We start from the raw sequence: 20,339 nt of genomic DNA on the forward strand, positions 1-20,339 counted from the left end.
AAACAGTGGCTTCATTTGCTATGTACACCACAGTGCCAACCCCTGATAAATGTACTTTTAAAAGGTGCCTGTGAAGTTGCCAGGGCAAAGTGCCAGAATACCTTATGTGAACTGAGAGAAGATGGTAGTTGTGACTCAGGGTGCAGAAAATAGTGGAGAAAAGCAAGAATGACCTCGGGGAATGTGAAGTGTGAGCCAGTCTGTGGTCACCAGCACTTCATCATGTTGCGTTTCATGCCACAGTCAGATGGCCTGGGCTCTCGGCGAGCCCAGCTGAGCTTCACCATCCTTGAGGCTCACTCAGCACAGAGGTGCCGGCTTGTGCTGAGCAGCTCCCGGGCCCGGTCCTTCCCTGAGCACAGGCCTTGTCATCCAGCTTCCCCGGCCCTGTCATCGGTGGCCAGCCCCCAGGGCCTTGCACTGAGTGGAGCAGTGGAAGCAGGCTGTGCTCCACGCACCCTCGCCTTTGGAACCTGTGCTCTGTCCTGCCGTGAGAAGTGTCTGTCTCCCTGGGGGTGGGAGCTCCAGGTACACCGTTTCTGCAGTCCCACACTTTTGGACGTTGCCCTCTGCCCTCATCACATCATGAAGTCAGGAGCAGTCACTGTCACCTGCTGTGTGAACCCACTCAGAGCCTCAGCATCTCCCCCTGACGTCACTGGAACGTGTTCATTTCCTCAGCTCTGTTCACCAGGCCGTTTCTGAGATGGGAAGTCTGGTAACTACTAGCTGACGCACCGCTTAGGAACCCTTCCAGGTGCTGCTGCTTCTCCCTTTCCCATAAACCCATAGCTCAGTGTCAGCTTCCCACCTTGGTACCCTTTGGAGATTTTCATTCTAGACTCCTCTTTGGCCTGCCTAACCGTCGAAGGATTCTAAGGAGTAAGGTGATCCAGTTTATTTTCAACAAGTGCAGTATTTGCTGCTTTGAGGAGGGTGTTTGCCTCTACAAGGGTACACCAGAGTAACCCCTGTGTTTTCACACCTAGATACCTTGTGGGGCAACGCCTCGTGAACTACGAACGAAAATCCGGCAAACCAGGCACATCTCCGCCTCCACAGTCATCCCAAGAATAAAGTGATTGTCTCAACTCCTTACCTCCCCATGCCTTTATGTGTCCTTTTTTGTGGACTTCTCTGTTTGGAGATCTTCCGTGCTCTCAGCGCTGTTTTTAGGTTTCCTCTGTTTGACTTGTGTCTCCGGCATTCAGCAAGCAGCCGCCTCAACTCTGCTGCTTGCGCGGGTCTGCTGCCGTCACTGCTGTCTGAGATCTGTATATGTGTAAATAGAAGCTCCCTGAGGCCCTCACACCTTGGATTAAACAGAATGTGCATTGTACATCTTTAAACAAAATGTATATTAATTTATTAAATCTAGTTGTCACTTTATTTTGGACCTGCTGTGATCTCGACAGGAAACGTGCCAGAGTACTGGTGCGCAGGTCAGATTCTGCAGTGACGTCTCGTGGCGTGCACTTGTCGCTGTCCCAGGCAGTTCTCACTGAGGAAACTGCACATTCTGTCTCGGCTGTTGAGACCTTACCAGGAACATGACGGAAACAAGTTGAAATCAGCAGTGGCGTGTCTTGGTAAGAAAACATGAACTCTGTGCTTCACTGTCAGTCGGTTTTGGGAAGTTATTTTGTATAACACCAAAGCTGTTGCACATTTTCTACTGCCTGATTTTTTTCATGTGTCTGTGTTTGTAATATTGTATAGTATCTTGTGCTATTAAGGAAATTATTTTTAATTTTGATAATTTAATATTCCTAGTGATCAGCATTGGGAGTTGGGTCTTTGTGCTTGTTAGGGGCATGTCTGTACTTAGGAAAAAGGAAAAAAAAAAACGAAGATTTTCATTAGTTCCTCTCCCAGCTTTTCTACACAAAGCTGTCTCTCTTTTTGGCAGCAGTGGCCAAAATTGCCATGTCAAATCTTAAAGCTCACAGAATACCGTCACCAGCAGCACTGCGTCCTGCTTGTGTTGGGTCATTCTGAGATGCTCTCTGAGCGCGTGTGCTTTGGAGAAGACCGGCTGAGCCCCGTCCTCCTGCTCGGTACTCCAGTGCTGGGGACAAAGACCGTGCATTTCTACTGCGGCTTCAGGAAATCCCAGCTTTCCCAACACTGTTGACAGAGCAGAATAGCGACGGAAACAGCCTTGTTTCCACTTGTCCAGAATGAAGCCGGCCGAGGTGGCCTTTTAACGTAGGAATGTGTTTCAGTGGAAATGTGCTGTAAAACTGAAGAGACTGAATGCTTACAAACTGAGTTTTCACTTACAACCAAAGCTTCCAGTTAAATGTTTAGGAAAACAAAAGGGTTGGACACGTGATTGAAGTATTCAGTGGTAACGGTGTGTTGTTCTGATAGTATTTGTTTTTGGGTGACAATTTACACATTCTCATTGAAAATAACATAAAATCATCAGAAACTGTGAGAGAATTTCCATAAAGTATTAAAATCCATGGACTAAAATTGAGGAATTCTGAAAACATGCAAGTCAGCCAGACATAAGCTAACCAAAATCAAGAACAACCTGTTTTGGTTGTCTTAGGTTTCAAGAGTTTTTCCCTAAGGGGTAAACAGTTACTTTTAAAATATATATCAGTATAAAAATAAACTTGACAGAATTCAGTGTTACACTATTTGGCACTTTGGAGTAATCCATTCTCGTATAGGAAATGGGTGTTTTTAACTCTACCTTTACATTGAAATGTAGTCCCTGAAAAATTACCATTTCAAAATGGGATTCCACCTGTTATGGTATATGTCTATATTAATTGGGTTTTTTTAGGGGGAAGAGAAATATTGAATTGAGATGTAACCTGATTATTTTAATTTAGGTTTCTTTTCATATTTTGAAGAATTTGTAAATCTTGATACAAAGTCACTGAAGTATATCTAGTAACAAAAACAGATAGTATAAAAGATTAAAAAGCTTAAGGCTGCAATATTACAGATGAGTCTTGGGTTTTGTAAAACAGCAATATGAGTGGCCGAAGCCTGCTCTCTGTTTTGCTGGCCATTAACTTTTCATTGTCTCACTTCAGAATTACCCTCGTTTTTAAGTTGTGCTTTGTCCTGTTGTTTTCAAGAAGATAAATTCTTTAATAGGGAAAGAACTTTCTGGCGTATGTTTGCTTGACTAGCATGCAGGTTTACTCTTAAGCAATAGTTTTATAAATGCAGAAAACCCATACTTCAGAAAGTGCTGCTGCTGCTGCCCTTCATGTAGAATTTTTTTTAAAAAAATCATAGTATAGTTTTGCTTTATTTTGCATTGGGCTAAAAGTCTTCAAGGAACTTTACCAGGAAAGAACATTTTGCTTTATTACTATCTGTATGTTGGAGACAAATTGACATTTGGATTTCACATGGCCAGTTACAAATGGTCTGAAGTGTGCACTTGTTCGTTATTAGCAAATTATGTTTGTTTTTTTACACTATGAAATACTAATAGTTGAGATAAAAACTGAGGAAAATGCCAATGTGAAGTTTGTGTACAGTTCGTTGGCCTTTCAAAGTTCCTTGTTTAAGGTGGTCTCCTCCCCTCCCCCTTTCTCTGGGCAAACAGCGAAGATGAGACATCTCAATTCCAGATGTAAACAAAAAGGACTTTTGCTTGAGACATTTAATATAAATATTACTACTATGGCTTTTTGTGTTATGTTTTTTCTTTCCCTTGTTTAAGTAATAGACAGTAACTTTCCTCAATTTATTTGATCCTAAATGTGTCATTTCTGTATTGGCAAAATGCTATGAAAGTGTACTTCTTGGATTTAGGATGAATTGATGATGTTTTAAAACAAAACCAAAAAGTCACACAGAGTGTGAGACTGCCATAGAAGAACAGTGGCATTGTTTAACTGCAAGGTGACTACTTCCATTCTCAGGACTGGCCTTTTAAAGTCTTTCATACTGTAAAATTAAATGAATGTTTAAAAATGCTGCTTAGAATGTTCTCCAGTCACCATCAGGAAAAGGCCGACGTCAGATGTTATTCCCCCAAGATACCCTGGGACGCCACCTCCCCTGTGGGCCCCTGCAGCCAGCCTGCTTTCCTTTCAGCGGAGTCCTGCCCCACGTCTTTAAGAACAGCTGTCATCATGAGTAAGGGCTTCTTCCGGAACCATCTCCATCCATGTCTTTGGCATCAGCATCACACAGAGCGGTGTGCGTATGTTTTCCTTCCTGTCTACTTTGTAAGAGTGCCTCATTTTGTAGTCATTAAAGTAACAACGTACCCCACATGCAAGTGTAATTACCCCAGCCTGGGAGTGACTGTGGTGGAGGCTGAATAGAACATGTCGTTAGCGGGGATATCCGTTTTCTATTGAAACACCTAGACACCCAGCCCAGTTTTAGTGTATATTAAGATGCTCCCTTTTTATGTGCTCATTTGTTGTCTTACGAGTTAAGAAAACTGTTGAATAAAGTGAATGTTAGTTGTATGTAGCCTATTTTCTGTTTGCTTTGTTGCAAGATTGCTTTACACTTAGATAATCCAGATAATTTAAATATAAGAAAAAAAAAACTCATTACATGTGATGTAGCCCCTTCCTGCTCAGCTAGAATGCAGTTACAGAGGACATGGCCCCCTTCCTCTCAGCCTGGGTGCCGTCCTCCCTCCCCGGGAAGGGCAAAGCCCCTTGCTGTGTGCGGTGGGTCAGGTGCCACCACAAGGTCTGAGAGTCAGAGCTGTCTCTTACAGATGGAAACAGGATGAACCAGACCCAAGCAGGTGTAGTGGACCCTGTGTGTCAAAGGGAAGAACTTCACACGTCCTGTGCCTCCTGGCGATCTTACAGACTGGCCCTAACGGGTGCTTCTAGTTTCAGAATTTTTCATAATTTTTTCTCCCAATCAAGTGCTTTTTTATTGTTGTTTTAATTGCAGGGATGGTAGGGCTGACAGCTTTACTCTGTGAACCTGATGTTTTTCAGCAGTGAAAACTGGCAAAGTGAAACTCGGCACTGTTCGTTCATTTTCCCCTTCCGCCCTTAAATTGGCTTGGAACAGTCATTTAGGAGAACTGACTTACCAGTAACATTACTCACTCCCATTTTGTTGTTTTTGGTGTCTGTCTGTTTCTGGCACTGTACTTAGTTCTGGAGTTGAATGACATGAATGTCTGCTGCCCAAAAATTCAGAAATGGAAAAGAACAAAAAAATGAACAGAAGGTTCTGTTAGAGACCTAAGATCAAAACACTCCCAGGAGGGCCCAGCACTGCAGCCCTGGCATCCCGTGTGGGTGCGGATACAGGTCCTGGCCAGGGGAAGCAGCAGCAGGCCCTGTGGGAGACGGCACGCAGTTCCTGCCTCAGCTGGCCCAGCTCCAGCCACTGCCATCATCGAGAGAGAACCAGTGCACGGAACGTTCCGGTTTCTCTAGCACCCCACTCCCTCAAGCTGTATTTCAAATAAAGAAATGCATTTTTAAAATGTCCTGGGGAACCCTCACCTGACTGAATGCTCAATAGCTTGCAGTACATACTCCTAACTGGCAGTACATACTGCTACATGTTCCCCACCTTGTTCCTCTCACAGCCGTCTTTTTTGTATTTAAAGATTTATTAATTTGAGAAGGCAGATTTACAAAGAGAAGGAGAGACAGAGAAAGACCTTCCATCTGCTGGCTCACTCCCAAAGTGGCCACAGCAGCTGGAGCGGAGCTGATCTGAAGCCATTTTCCGGGTCTCCCACATGGGTGCAGGGTCCTAAGGCTTTGGGCCACCCTTCACTGCTTTCCCAGGCCACCAGCAGGGAGCTGGATGGGAAGTGGAGCAGCTGGGACATGAACTGATGCCCATATGGGATCCTGCCGCGTACAAGCCAGAACTTTGGCCATTAGGCTACTGCGCCAGGCCCACAGCTGTCCACTTTCATTCAGCCCACCCTTTGTAAAGCCATCCTCATGGCGCAGGAGCCTGGGTGAGGATGCCTTTTGCATCATTTTGCCCAGTGATTTTGGAATGTGTTTTGTGTTAAGTGTCTGAGGTTTTCCATGTTTATTCAGTAACTCCTTAGGACCTGCCTGGAGAAGAGAAATGGCATGGCCAGGGGGCCCCATTCACTCCTTATTTCCGTGCTCAGTTGGGACGGTCCCTTCTGGCTGGCTGTTGGTCTGATGGAACAGAATGACAAATTTCGAAATAGGCCACATGCGTGTGAATAGCTGACTGTTGATAAAATGTGTAAGTAAAGGTCTTGAGAAAAAGGTGGAACGATTATGGTACAAAATGAACAAGTTGGCATCTAACTGCAGAAATTAAAGTGTGTTATAGTACGAAACCCAACCTGTCAGTGAAGAAAATAGGGATCCTGCACCCATGTGGGCGACCCAGAAGAGGTTCCTGGCTTCAGATCAGCTCTGCTCCAGCTGTTGCGGCTACTTGGGGAGTAAGCCAGCAGATGGAAGGTCTTCGGTTTCACCTGTCTAAATTTGAATTTCCGATAAAAATAAATCTTAAAAAAGTTGAGTGTTCTCTGCCCAGTTGTGTTCAGCAGAGATTGGCAGAATCTGTTCTCACACTCAAGGTGTTTTTCTGTCTTGTAAGCAGTTACCTCCTCTCAAGTTGTGGCTTTTATGTTCCGCTGTGCGGACAGCTAGCGTGCTTACACAGTGCACTAAACTTATTTGTTATTGCTTTTTCACACTCAAATTGTAGGATAAGCTCCCGAAGACTGCTAGAGGGTAACAGCACAACCAGGTTCCCCCGCAGCCTCGTGCCCCTGTGGGCAGTCCTGGGCAGTGCCCAGCAGGTGTGAGGAAGCCAGCGGGAAGCCCAGACCAGCTCCCTTTCTGAGCAGGAGTACCTAGGGAGCCAGAGCCAGGGAGAAGTGATCCTTCATCCATCCGCTGCTCTCACTTTAGGCTGTGGGCGCACCGCCAGAATGTCTGCTCGTGACGGAGGGCGTCAGAGCCAGAGTGCGCAGGCGCGCCGCTGCCCAAGTCCCACCCCTTCACGGCTGGAGGCTTGTGCACGTGCGCAGCCCAAGGGCGGAGCCTCGAGCGCGTCCTGGTTGCCTGGAGACCGCAGCGCCACTGTAGCGGTCGGCGGCGTCGCGAAAGGGACGGTTATCCCTTATTTCCCAAGGAGCAGGAGGAGGAATCGGTGAGTACCCCGAGATTCCGGGGAGGTCGGCCGCCGCAGCTCCCGCTGACTGGTCCGCCCTCTCTCCACAGCCGGGTGCGCGGAGCAGGATGCCGCTGCCCGACACCATGTTCTGCGCGCAGCAGATCCACATTCCCCCAGAGTTGCCCGACATCCTGAAGCAGTTCACCAAGGCTGCCATCCGCACCCAGCCCGCCGACGTGCTGCAGTGGTCCGCGGGGTAAGCGCCACCGGGCCTCCTGTCCGAGCCAGGGCTGGGGGCAGAGCGCAGCCAGGCTCCTGCCTGCCCACCCAGGACTAGAACGGAGGCCAGGAAGGGGCAGAATGGGCGCTCACCTGCACCGTCGTGGCCATTGGTGCCTTGGAGAGCGTACGATGGTGGATCCAGACTTGGTCATCTGTGGCAATGATTGAGAGACAGGCCGGTGACTGAGCCCCTCCCGGTCTGCTCCTCCCTGGGTACCTCCTCTGCAGAGAGTGCCAGCATGTAGGCCTCAAGCCGCCTGGCCCCAGGGCCGGCCCTGGGTGGGGGAAGGTAGACCCCAGACCACAGGGCCATTCAGGTCAACCCTCTCGATTTCACTGGGCAATTTCTATAATTACGAATCTTTATCATTGTAAGTCCAGTGTGTGTGTTTGAACCATCTTGTCTTTTGTTGAATTTCTCAACTGCCAGTAACCAGGAAGGCTTAGTGTCCTATGCCTGCTGAAAGACATCCCTGCAGTAGGGTTTTTTCATTTTTTCCTTTTTTAAAGATTTATTTATTTTTGTATGAAACGTTTGTAGAGAGAAAGATATTCATTCTGCTGGCTCATTCCCCAAATGACTGCAAAGCTGCAGCTGAGCCGGTCCCAAGCCCACAGCCAGGAGTTTCTTTGGGTCTCCCATACAGGTGCAAGCACCCAAGGCCTTGGCCATCCTGTATAGCTTTCCCAGGTCCCAAGTAGGGAGCTGGGTGGGAAGTGGAGCAGCCAGGTGACGAATCAGTGTCCATGTGGAGCTGCAGGTGGAGGATCAGCCTGTGGTGTCACTGTGCCAGCCCCCTTGCAGTGAGGTCTAAGGGTTTAACATACCCTGCATTCTGAAGATTCTGAGCGCCAGAGCGAATCACGCTTTGATGGCCACCTGCCTTAGCGTCCTTGGCTTCAAAGCCAGCGTCTTCCCATCTTCTTGGGCTGCCTCTCCAAGGAGCCAGTGTCCTTTGCCCAGATGGCCCAGGACGGTTGTCCCATACCATGTCAAGGAGTAGCACTGGTTCCTGGGATTGGAACTCTATTTTGGGGATTGCTATTTAACCAAAAGGGTTAAAACTAGCACTTGCTAATCCAGCTCTCACCTTCTGAGAAGCACTTTGCCAGTTACTTCACAAGATCTCAGAATTCTCAAAAAAGGAAAAATATACCATCTCTGATCTTAATGATCGTCCCGATGTAAATGAGAAAGTTGGAATTTTTTTTTCTTGGAACAGGGCGGCATGTCTGGTAATACTTTAAAGGTGAGTATTTTAAGCTTTGCTCGGCCGTGATGCAGTAAGAATTTCTGAATGCCACGTGCTGCTCGTTTCTCTTAAGCACACTTCTAGAATTCAGGACAAGACCCAGGCGTTACTGCTTGCCAGGGCTCTCTGTCAGGGAGAGATTCATGAGGAAGCTCCTGGGGCAAGTGGGGAGGGAGCTGGTCACTGCGGCAGCCGAGGGCCACAGAGGGCTGGAGACTGGAAGAGGCAAAAAACCAATGGGAGCAACATGGAAGCTCCCCCACTTTTTCTGCCCCCCCCCAAAGCTGATGGCCATGGGACACTGCAGTCGTCCTTCCTGTTTCCCAGGGCGGAGGCTTCTCTACATGCCTGGGTTTCTAGTGGCCAAGCCTGGTGACCCACTCTGCGTGCCTAGAGTGATGAAGAAGGCTGCTGTGGCTCATAGTGCCCCCAGGCCACTCCAGAGTGACTGGAGTTGGCCACCCCTCCAAAGCAGGTTTTCTCAGCCCGACTTCCTGTTGGGACAACTAGAAGCATGTCCAGAAATAGATGACAAAAGCTAACTGTGAGACACACACACATGCCTAGGCCTAGGCCTTTGGTACACTGCAAGGAAAAAGTTGCCCTGAATCAGTGGAGACCCTGCTAAGGGACAGTGTGGCCCACTAAGCCCGCACGTGCCTTACAGGAGTCCAACCCTGTAGGCGGCCAGGTCCCTGTTGGCTTTCCTGCTGCTGAATGGGATCAAAGTCCCACAAGCATGAGAATAGAATAGAATTTGAGGGGCAGCAAAAGAAAGGGAATGAGATGGGCACTTGTTTTGGACAAACGCCATTTGATGCAGCTGGATGCTTCTAGAAGACCTTGGTCACTTCTTAGGGCTGGTGTCTCCCCTCACTCACTCCAGCGTGAGCAGGAAAGGGGGAGCCCCGGGAAGGAGACACCACGGGAGGAAGAGTGGGAGAGAGGCAGCAGCCGTCACTCTGGAGCAGAGACTGACACTGACAGCGAGGCCAGGAAGTGGGCAGAGTGCGCCCAGGCCACCCACAGCAGACACACATTATGGGCATTGTGCCCAGGCCTGCCCTGCCCTCCACCTGTCCTGGGAAGGCACGTATCAGGGAGCCCTAGAGTGCTGACCTCACTGTTGAATGCTCCCAGGAACCCCAAGATGGGAGCTGTCATGACCCCCACTTTACAGACTGAGAGAGAGGCACACGGAGATGGTGGGAGCCAGAGAGCTCAGTGTCGGCCGCGCAGCCTCAGCCGCCTTGAGGCTAGCTGGGCCTGTAGCCTCGCCTGTCCTCGCCAGGTATTTTTCAGCTTTGTCAAGGGGAGATCCACTTCCCGTGAAGGACCGAATGGAGATGCCCGTGGCAACCCAGAAAACGGACACGGGGCTGAGCCAGGGGCTCCTGAAGGTGTTGCACAAGCAGGTAGGAGAGACCCACTGGCCCGCTCGCCCCTGCTTCGCCACCTGGGCCCTCTCCTCACCCCTGGGTAAAGCAGGAAGTCCCCAGAAACCTCCTGTCCCTGCTGGCATAGTTCGTGCAGTGAGCGATCCTGTTGTGTTTGGTCACCTTGTCTGGGCTAGAGAAACCCAAATAGCTGTTGATGGATTTTTATTTCAAATGCAGTTACAGGAAAGAGACACAAAGAGAGATCTTTCATCGTTAATTTACTCCTAAAATTGTCACAAATGGCTAGAGCCAAATCCAGGAGCCCGGAGCTTCTTCCAGGTCTCCCACTTCTGTGCAGAAGCCCAAGCACGTGGTCTGTCTTCTGCTACTTTCCAGGTGCAATAGCGAGGTGCTGGATTAGAAGTGGAGCAGCTGGAGTCCAAACTAGTGTCTATGTGGGATGTTGGCACTGCTGGTGGAGGCTTGGCTGACTATGTCACTGTGTCATTGCACTGACCCCAGATGTTTTCTTTAAAAAAATGTATATACATATATATACACATTAGCATGAATAGGACAGATTTCATGTGCTTTCTTTAAAAACTTGTTGTGTATTTTCATTGTATTTAAAGGCAGAGGTGCAGAGACCTGGGGTCTCCCACCTGTTGATTGATTTCCCTAAATTCCTGCAACAGCCTGGGTTCAGCCAGGCCGAGGTCGGGAGCCCTCCCATGCGTCTGGCGTGGATCCCAGGACTCGAGCCATCAGCTAGCTGCTGCCTCCCAGAGTGTAGCTTGCCATGAAGTTGGAATTGGGCATTCTGCTCTAAAATACGGACATCCTGGCAGGGCTGTCTTGACTGCTATTCCAAAGGGGGAACCCTGTGCCTTCTAGTCGGATGACACTAGATTCTTCTAGACTGAAAGCCATAACGCTAAATTCTTGAAGCTGACGTTCTGGAGCGGAGGCTTCAGCACCCTCCTGAGCTGGGTTTTGGTGAGGGTCGTGCAGACATGGACACACCAGTTTGCCCTCTTCCTCTGAAAGGCTTGCTCCCCGACCAGGCAGCAGGGGAGCCCATTCAGGCTGTCCAGAGTGCCAGCCTGGCTACCACCCCGCTACCCTCTCTCCACATCCTTGGCAGTTCTGTTCTGATGCACCATCTTTTTAGAGAAATGAGTGGTAGGGAGCAACTGTTATAAAAGGAAGCTTGACATTCACAATGTTTGGGTCATATTGCTAAAAATGACACCGGTAGGGAGCTGGCTGTGGCACAGCAGGTGAAGGGTGCAGGTTTATGTCCTGGCTACTCGACTTGCCATCCAGCTCCCTGCTTGTGGCCTGGGCAAAGCAGTGGAAAATGGCCCAGGCATTTGGGCCTCTGCCACCCGTGTAGGAGACCTGGGAGAAGCTCCAGGCTTCTGGCTCCAGCCTGGCCCTGCACCAGCTATTGTGCCTTTATGAGGGGTGAACTGGCAGATGGAAACTCTTTCTCTGGAATTCTTTCCAATAAATAAATAAATCTTAGAAATAGCACCAGTGGCATAACATTACTTTTCAAACTCATCTGTCCCCATTATACAAGGGCAATTGAAAAAGTTCATGGCAAAATGATTGTGGAGTGGGCATTTGGCCTGGTAATTAAGATGCATGCATCCCGCATTGGTGCCCGGGTGTGCTGCAAGGCTCTGCTCCTTACCCCACATGCTGCTCAGACCTGGCAGGCAGTAATGACTCCACAGAGCTGGATCCCTACCTCCGCGTGGAAGGCATGGCTTGAGCTCCCTGCTCCTGGCTTCGGCCCCCCGTCCCAGAGCTCATGTGGGTACTTGGGGGCAGTGAGCCAGTAGGTAGGAGCGCTGCTTCTCTCTGTTCTCTCAGATAAATGAATCCGGAAAGTTTTGTTTTATTTTTTAAAGTTTCAAAATCCGTACATGTTTTTCCCATGAGATGCATGTTGCATGAACTTTGCAAAGACCCTGAGTGGTTACACAGCGTCCTGAAGCTAGGCCTTCCCACAGCTCTGCTTTATGGGAAATGGACCCCCAGGCAGAGTGGGTTTGCAGTGAAGATGCTGAGACCGCAAGGTGCTGCCAGCAGGTGGCAGAAGCTGTCCACTCACACACCCTCAGACCTAGGAGAGGGACATTTCTATGGAAGCTGGCTTTGTAAGTGTATCTGTTGAAGTTCCTTTCTGCACATGTCTTCATGCCTTTGTGCCACCTGCATGCCGGGTCAGTTTCACTCCACTTTGTTCCCCTAAGGGACACAGTGAGACTAATCCCTGGTCCATGGCAGCCCTCTCTACCCACTGTCCCTCTATGGGTGACACCCTTCACTGTCCCCTTTCCCACATTTCACAACTTCTGAAAACTTACCTCGGCTATGTCCTGCTGTTTTCTCTAAACAGTGTAGCCACAAGCAGTATGTGGACTTGAACGATCTTGAGCAGAAATGGAAAAACTTGTGCCTGCCAATAGAAAAATTCAAAGCTCTCTTACAACTGGATCCTTGTGGAGGCACGATGGAGTGGATAAAGTTTTTAGCCCTCGGATGCAGCATGCTCGGTGGGGTAGGTACCGTAACTGGTGTGTCCTTAGGGGCCTGGCTCAGAACCAGTGTGGGCTCTAGCTGAAACACTCCCATTGCTTTGATAACATCATCTTAGAAAAACAGTCCTTTTCAGGCTGTTATTTTATTTAAATTTTTAGAAATTCGATTATATTGAATGTAGAGAGATATAGAAGGGAAAAGACAGAGACAAGAGAGAGACCTGCCATCCACTGATTCACTTGCCAAATGCACGCAATAGTCAGAGCAGGGGGGCCAGCGCGGGGCCAGGGCAGGGCCAGGGTGGGGCCAGGGCGGGACCAGAGCAAGGCCGGGGTGGGGCCAGGGCGGGACCAGAGCGAGGCCGGGGTGGGGCCAGGGCGGGACCAGAGCAAGGCCGGGGTGGGGCCAGGGCGGGACCAGAGCGAGGCCGGGGTGGGGCCAGGGCAGGACCAGAGCGAGGCCGGGGTGGGGCCAGGGTGGGACCAGGAGCCTGGAGGAGCTACACAGACCAGATGTGTTACATGTGAGTGGCAGGGACTCCGCTACCAGCATCAGCCCCCGTTGATTCCCAGAGATGCACCTGCAGGAAGGCAGAGTCAGACACCCCAACATGAGCCCTGCTAAGTACCTGCCCTGCAGACTTTAAATTTTAATACTGAGGGGATGGCATTTGACATAACAGTTAAGACGCCTTTTGGGTGCCTGCAGGTGATATTGGGTACTCAGCTGCTGATTCCACCCTTGTGGGAAAGTGCCCCCAGAGGGCATCAGGCGATGGCTCAGGTATTGGGTCCTGTGGCCCATGTGGGAGTCCCAGGTTGAGTTCTGGGCTCCTGGCTTTGGCCTGGCCCTGCTACTGTGGTTTATCGAAGAGTGAACTAGCAGATTAAAGATCTCTTTCTGTCTCTCCTTCAAACACAATGAAAATAATAAAAGTTTTTTTAAGTTAAATATTTACGAATGCTTGTACTTACGAGCATCTCAGTTTACAATATTTTCACAGTAGATTCAGTGCACAGATATGATGACAAAGTATTTTGGTTTGAGGAGAAAAGGCCTCAAAGTCTTTTCATTTTGTAAACGCATTCTGGTTTTCTTATCAGTGAAGAGAGGCATCAAATTGTCTTCCCCTAAGTTGTAAGTTGGGTAGCAGTGCAGCTTGGCTGGCAGTCCAGTCTGGCCACTCCTGCAGGAGCCAAGGTGGTTGGCAGCGAGCACAGGTGTGGGGAGGCATGGCAGGAGGCCTGGCGGGGCGTCCCAGTGCATGTGGCAGTGGAAGCGGTGGAGTGAGGAAGGATTCTTCCTTGAGATGGGGAGAGATCCCTTGTTGTGCAGAGCCAAGATCTACTCTTTCGCTCCTCCCTCTGCTCCTCCTCCTCCTCCTCCCTCTGCAGTGGACCTGCAGGTGCACACTGGCTTCATCTTTGCATGAGTCTCTTTAATTCCATTTTAATTCCTACAACTTAACCGTACATAGAAAGCACCCAGGAGTCTGTGTGCTTGCATTGTCCCTAACACCCTGACAAAAACTTGCCATGAAGATCACGCTCCTTCCTGGCCAGTCAGAAGCCACAGTGCCCGGAATCAGGCGTGTGGCACTGACTCGCCCTTACGCAAAGAGCTTTTGATTATGCACCAGGAAATAGCATTATTCAGCCGTGGCTGGCTTGGCTTATGGAAAGGTAATCCTGTTGTTAGCAATCTGTTGTCTGCAAAGCATGGTGCCATATTTCTTACCTTTGTCACCGTGGATCCTGCGTGATGTGACACTATCCTGATGGCCACCTGCTGCCCTGTCCCCATCCTGTCCCCACAGGAAGCCCTGTGCCCTCAAATAAGCCAGGGTCAGGCCAGCGGCTGCGTGGCGAGCAGGTCTGGCTGCATACCGCCCACGGTAGTAGTGGGGTTGTCTGCCGGCTGCCTGTGCCCCGCCTGCGCCCCCTGGATGTGGAGACAGTGCTTCGCATGACTTTATTTCTTCAATAATGCAGTATGGTCACTAGTACAGTGCTTTCATCTGGCGTCATTTGTGAGCTGGTTTGAAACACCTCGGCATCACCCCAGCTGGGAAGATGACTGATCCCCGACTCCTTCCGGGGGCTCTGCAACAGGGCAAGTTTCCATCCTGTTGCAACCGGTGTTGCTGCATTTGTCCGTACGGCAATACAGAGCCGTGGCTCCAGCAGCTAATATAATGTATTTGTTGTAAAAATCAGGTGTATGTTTCTGGTGGCTCTGCTTTGCCACTTTGAACTTGCAAAGGACTTAGTGCATTTCTGGCTAAAGCAAACATTCTGCAACAAAAATACAACTGCAGCCAGTACTGTGGCTCCTGCTTTGTTGCGAATCCCGCTCCCGCGCCCTTGCAGAGCCCTGAAGAACAGAATGCCTCTCAGTTGAGATCAGGTCAATCATTCTTCTTTTTTGGGTGCAACTTTGTCATGTTCACCTCCCTATATGTGAATATTAAGCACCAGATTGAAGACAAAAATGAGGTTCCTTGTCCATCTGCAGTGTGTGGCACTAGAGGGAGACATTCGGCCAAGGACAGGGCCTGCCCTAGCAGGCCGAGCCTGGGAAAGGCGCCTCCTCTTCCTGCTGTTTTATCCTAAGGGGTAGGAGGGCGGGCAGAGCGTGCCACTTGCCGGGCAGCGTGCCCCATGGTCACTGTGCGTCCAGCCTGGCCCCTTGCTGCAGCCAGAGGACTGGCTGCTTGCCTTCCACTGCTTCCTATGTGCCTGTGTCCCCTTCTGGTTGTGGTGCTGGACTCAGAGAGGGGTTCAGGTGTGACAGCTGACCAGGTCCTCGCCACAGGAGCATGTGGTCACCCTGGTTTCATGCTCAGGGTCCCTGCCTCTGCCCCGGCCACACACACACACCCACACACACACACACACACACACACACACCCTGGTGAGCACAGTGTGAATTCACCTGCTTGCAGCATGGTTGTCATCACTGTACCAAGGGAATGCACCTCTGGCCCAGGCTGGAACTGGGTGCAGAGTGCTTGGTACCTGGGCACTGGGTGTCCAGGCCCACAGATGCTGTTGGTGCCACCCTGTGGCAGGTGCGTGCTCCTCGCTCTCTGCACTCCTTGTCACATCGGTCAGGGTGACCGTCAGTGAAAAGGGCAGAACTCAGGCTTACATTTTGGAGTCCCCTGTGCCCCTCATGACTTTCCTCATGCCTTCCTTCCACAAATGTTTCCCAAGCACTTTGTGCCGGAGCCGCTGGGTGAGGCTTCTGGAGTGGACAGGGACAGGTGATGTCCCAGACTGCAGAATCTGATGCTCTGGCACGGCCCTGCACCCTTGAAGGCTGCTCTGTGACTGGGAACCGCTGGCTGGTGGCACCCAGGGCCCGCTCTCTGGAGGACAGCGATGGCCGCATGTCCTGGCTCTGTCCCTCCCTCTCGGCACCGCCGTTCAAGCCTCCGAACAGTGAAGCAGTGGATCAGGATGTCAGGCTTGTTTCAGTGTGGAGAGTCAGATTGTTTTTTTCAAACATGATAAAATTGTGTATAAAGTCTTCCATCCTTACCACATATGGACACAGGAAGTCCATAGTGAAGAAGAACCCAGCCAGACAAATACAAATAGCAGTGACTTTGGTCGTACTTAACTGCATTTGAACTTGGCACGGGAGCACCTGTGTGTTTGCCAGGACACACACGTGCACATACACCTGTATTTTTTTAAGATTTATTTTTTTAATCTGAATGGCAGATTTATAGGAGGAAAAGGAGAGACAAAGATCTTCTGTCTGCTGATTCGCCCTCCAAATAGCCACAGTGGCTCAGGCTGGGCCAATCTGGAGCCAGAATCCCAGGACTTCCTGTGGGTCACCCATATGAATGCAGAGGCACAAACACTTGGACCATTCTCTGCTGCCTTCCAAGGCCAGAAGTGGAGCAGCTGCCAGGACTTCAACCAGCCTCTGAATAGGCTGCTGGCGCCACAGGCAGAGGCTTAATATGCAACAGCACTGTGCTGGCCCTACACTTTTCCATCCAAACCCACTGCTGGCAGCCGTGACAGACACCTGTGCCCCAGGAGGTGCAGTGAGAGCCACTTGCCACATCAAGGGCCATCGAACTGAGCCAGCAGCCTGATTATCTACAACCCTTTAGGACCAAGAAATATGTTCACAGGCAATGCAAGTCCGAGTGCAGGAAAGACAAGGTCACGTTCCGTGCGAGTCCTTGGGCTGCGGTCACAGCTGTGTACCCGGCAGAGGCAGAGGCCACACAGCTGCTCTGGGCTCTGCAGCCTTTTCTCCTTCAGCACGACTTGCTCCAAAGCCTGCATACATGGCATGTGAGGCTCTGGCCTGCCTGCTTGCTGGTGCTGCCCGCCTCCTCCCCTTTCCCGGTTCATGCCCACTGTGCCCTGGTGGGGTCAGACTGGGGCCCAGCGCTCAGCATGGCCCTTCGCCTCCCCCGTGCCCTAGGACCCCAGCTGCCCCTCCCTGGTACCATCATCTGCCTAGCCAGAGTCAGCCCAGGGACCCCAGGACTGTCCCCACAGACAGAGTCCCTCCGACAAGGCCCAACTCCAGGAGAGGACACAGGGAGAGGGCTGGGGCAGGAGTCAGGTCTCTTAGACCTCCTGTGGCCAGAGGACACCTGTGCCGTCGCGGTCTGCATGTCAAGGAGATGTATGCATTGGGTTCATTTGTGAAAACCTTCCCGTGTACCCCATAGATGGTGTACAATTATTGCTTAACAACGGTGAATTTTAAACAATGCCCGGGGACAAAGAAATGCCACTCAGCAGATGATGGTCCCACTGCGCTCACAGACATGTACAAGTGAGATTGCTTTTTTAAGTATAGTAATCTCGTTAACAGGATCCGCACCCCTCTTTAAAAAACAACAACAACAACAACAACAAACCTTTGCCTATTTCCTACAGGATGAACTGGGGGAGTTGGAGGGGAGAGTGTGAATGGGAAAGAGGCCGTGGTCCATTGACCACTGCTGCCCTGAGGCTTCCGGAGAATCCCAGGACTCTGGGTCTATTACAGGCAGAAGGGGTGGCTTCCTGGGCAAGCCTGGCAGCGGGAAGGATCGAGAGGGAGACGCCCTGTCCTTAGGAGGGATGGCCCGTGCATCCCTGGACCCAGGAGCCTTCCGTGTGAGGGTGGGGGACAAGATGGAGCCTGGTTGCACTGTGCTGCCCTCCAACCTTGGGCAGCTGAGGTGCGCAACCTGCCAGCCCCTTCGGTCAGGAGCACATGTGGGTCTACACTGGCCAAGGACGCCAGCGTGGAATGACACGGGTGTCACCTCTTGTCAGAATCTATGGGTTGGAGTCTTTCCTGCCTGCTGGCACCTGAGCCGACCTCTCCTCTTTGGCTTTTCACTGTGGAGCAAACCCAGGCAGCTGGATGGAACCCAGGCAGCTGGATGGAGGTGGGCCCTTGGAGGGTGTGCCTGGGGTGGGCTCCCAGCCTCTCACCGTGCCCCCTCCTCTGGTCTCGCTAGTCCCTGAACTCGGCCATGAAGCACCTGTGTGAGATCCTCACCTCAGACCCCGAGGGCGGGCCCGCCCGCATCCCCTTTGAGACTTTCTCCTACGTCTACGAGTACTTGGCCAGGCTGGACCCAGACATCCCTCCCACCGACACGGAAACCTACCTTGCCACTCTGAAGGAAAAGGTGTAAGTCTCCTTTAAGGATAAGCACGTCGTGGGCAGCAGAGCTGCCTTTCCCTCCCTAGTCCCCGCCTCTTCCCAGGTAAGGTGTGTCAGCAGTGACTTCCTGCCACAGTGGGGAGGAGGAACACAGAACGCCTTCCCAGATGGGTCGGCTCAGGGCAGCCTCTGCCCACATGGGCTTCGGCCCCAGCGGGACTGGGATCCTCTTTAGTTTGTAGAGGAAGAAGATGTGCCCTGCAATGCAGAGCTGCTCGTCCCCAGCGTGTCTTGAACCGTGAGCACAGTAGGCCAGATGATGACAATCCTGGTCCGCCATCCAGTGAGAGGACTTGGTCTCCTCCCCAGTGACCGCTGGCAAACAGTCTGGGGACCGTGTCCCTGTGTTTTGAAGAGGTTCTTGACTCCACCAACTTGGGTCTTGGTTGGTGAACTTGTCCTCAGGCACGTGGTGCACTGCCCCCTTAGGCTGCTTCAGGTCTCAAACTGACCCCAAGACAGTACCTTTTTCATCCCACCAGCGGCCTCAGGTGCTGTCTCCCTGTGGCCTGTGTCTGTTCACACGTCTGTGCTCTGTCTCCCTGCAAGATGATCCTCTCAACCTGGAAAGATTGCAGTGTGCTTCCTGAGAGTGTCTCCTTAGGCTGCAGGGAACAACACAGCCATGGAAGTGCAGGTTCACTCCCCAAATGGCCACTATGGCCAAGAGTTTGACCAGACTGAAGCCATGAGCAGCAACCAGGAGCTGCTTCCAGGTCCCCCACATGGGTGCAGGGCTCCAAGTATTTGGCTCATCCTCTGCTGCTTTCCTAGAAGTGGAGCAGGCAGGGCTTGAACTCATGACCATATGGGATGTTGTCATTGCAGGAGGCAGCTTAATGCGTCAGGCTGCATGCTGGCCCTAAGTGATCCACAGCCTGTTTGGCAGCTCATGCGTCTGTCCACCCATCCATTAGCTCCCTGCTTGGTCCCTAAAGCTCCTTAAGCCCCTGAGTTCCCCTTAGAAAATGATGCTGCAGTCGGCAGCCATTGAGGTGACAGTGAGCTTGGTGGGGTTGACAGCTGGGCCTCCCTGTAGCCTCATGTGCTCTGCAAGAGGGGGACAGGGTCCTGCTCTCCAGGCTGGGCAGGGGGCTGAGCATGGGGCAGTGAGGGGAACACCCAGGAGATGCTCCTTGCCAACTGGCGTGGGGGCAGGGCTCAGGTGGTGTTTGTTCTCAAGCCACAGGAGGCTGTGTGTGTTCGTGTTTGCAAGCAGGACTCATGTTTCCATCCAGCAGCAAATTCCCACCTGCTCACAAGGAAGTTGAATGCCTTGTTCTGTGGAGTAAAGGTTACTGATGGGAGTGCATGAATGATGAGGTTTTTAAGTCAGACTTAAGCAATTAAATTGCGTTTCATCTATACTCTGAGAAAGTGCTAACGAGTCATTTATCTGTTTCCAATGTAGAGAATCTAGGAAGAATGACCTGATAGGAGTTTCAGATTTCTTCTCTGCAAAGAGAAGTATTTAAAAAACCTCAACAAGAAAACTCTGAAGATGTAGACCATTAATACGGAGAACATCATGCTTTAATGTCAAAAATAGTGCTGTTGAAAGACCCTGACACCAAATACAACTTGTCATTAACCACATGCATCTGTAGTATGAATTTCTCTCCAGGTGGAGATAACACGTGGTAGGTGTTTTCCCCTGGCCTCTTCAATTCTCGTTTCTTCCTCAGAGCATCCTGCAAGCACCTTAAAGCAGAGCATGGGTCTCTCTGTCAGATAATCAGTTCACAGTCGGCAAAGTAGGATGAGAGACTGCCGTCCTTGACTCGGAGCTGGAGCTGAGCAGGGCTGCAGATGGATGCGTGCTGGCCGCCCGGGGCCTCCCTGGGCCCCCTGGTCCCCAGGCACCCCAGGAAGGGTATGGCCGGCAGAAACCCGGCTGTCTCAGCCGTGGTCGGGAAGCCACAGACTTCAAGCACCAGCACTGCACACTACGCTTGGTCTATTTGTACCGAAATGAGCACCTGCAGCCATCCCCACAGGAAGCTGCTCTACCCAGAGGAACCAGCCCCAGGTCCCCGATCACAGATGGCGCCCCGACACTGTCCACCAGCTAGGGACCTTCTGCCCGGCCTGT

The 20,339-nt window shown here is 51.1% G+C and overlaps 2 protein-coding genes across 11 annotated transcripts in view; both read left to right on the forward strand.

Annotated features, from left to right (window-relative positions):
• MARCHF6 (membrane associated ring-CH-type finger 6) overlaps positions 1 to 4,448 on the forward strand; it is a 59,121-nt gene extending 54,673 nt beyond the window's left edge. For 3 of the 8 annotated variants that reach the window (XM_040977405.1, XM_040977408.1, XM_040977409.1), the window contains one exon: positions 990 to 4,448. In XM_040977405.1, the coding sequence (XP_040833339.1) occupies positions 990 to 1,077 (88 nt within the window). In that variant the 3' untranslated portion in view covers positions 1,078 to 4,448. Of the gene's footprint in view, positions 1 to 545 lie in introns of all 8 variants that reach the window. The other 5 variants (XM_040977404.1, XM_040977407.1, XR_005883517.1 and 2 more) reach the window with 4 other exon arrangements.
• Positions 4,449 to 6,422: 1,974 nt separating this feature from the next.
• ROPN1L (rhophilin associated tail protein 1 like) lies at positions 6,423 to 19,841 on the forward strand. Of its 3 annotated transcripts, XM_040977411.1 has the most exons (6): positions 6,423 to 7,119; positions 7,191 to 7,339; positions 9,910 to 10,033; positions 12,408 to 12,569; positions 18,039 to 18,214; positions 19,659 to 19,841. In XM_040977411.1, exons 2-6 carry the CDS (start codon positions 7,209 to 7,211, stop codon positions 19,720 to 19,722), a joined length of 657 nt encoding a protein of 218 aa, XP_040833345.1. In that variant the 5' UTR covers positions 6,423 to 7,119; positions 7,191 to 7,208; the 3' UTR covers positions 19,723 to 19,841. The 3 variants fall into 3 exon arrangements, with proteins under 3 accessions (XP_040833345.1, XP_040833344.1, XP_040833346.1); XM_040977410.1 differs by having other exon boundaries at positions 7,086 to 7,339; XM_040977412.1 differs by lacking the exons at positions 6,423 to 7,119; positions 7,191 to 7,339 and having other exon boundaries at positions 9,145 to 10,033; positions 18,039 to 18,212.
• Positions 19,842 to 20,339: the final 498 nt, after the last annotated feature.

The sequence above is a fragment of the Ochotona curzoniae genome, unplaced genomic scaffold (assembly GCF_017591425.1).
Source record: "Ochotona curzoniae isolate NIBS_2020 unplaced genomic scaffold, NIBS_Ocur_1.0 contig_2754, whole genome shotgun sequence".
Taxonomy (NCBI): Eukaryota; Metazoa; Chordata; class Mammalia; order Lagomorpha; family Ochotonidae; genus Ochotona; species Ochotona curzoniae.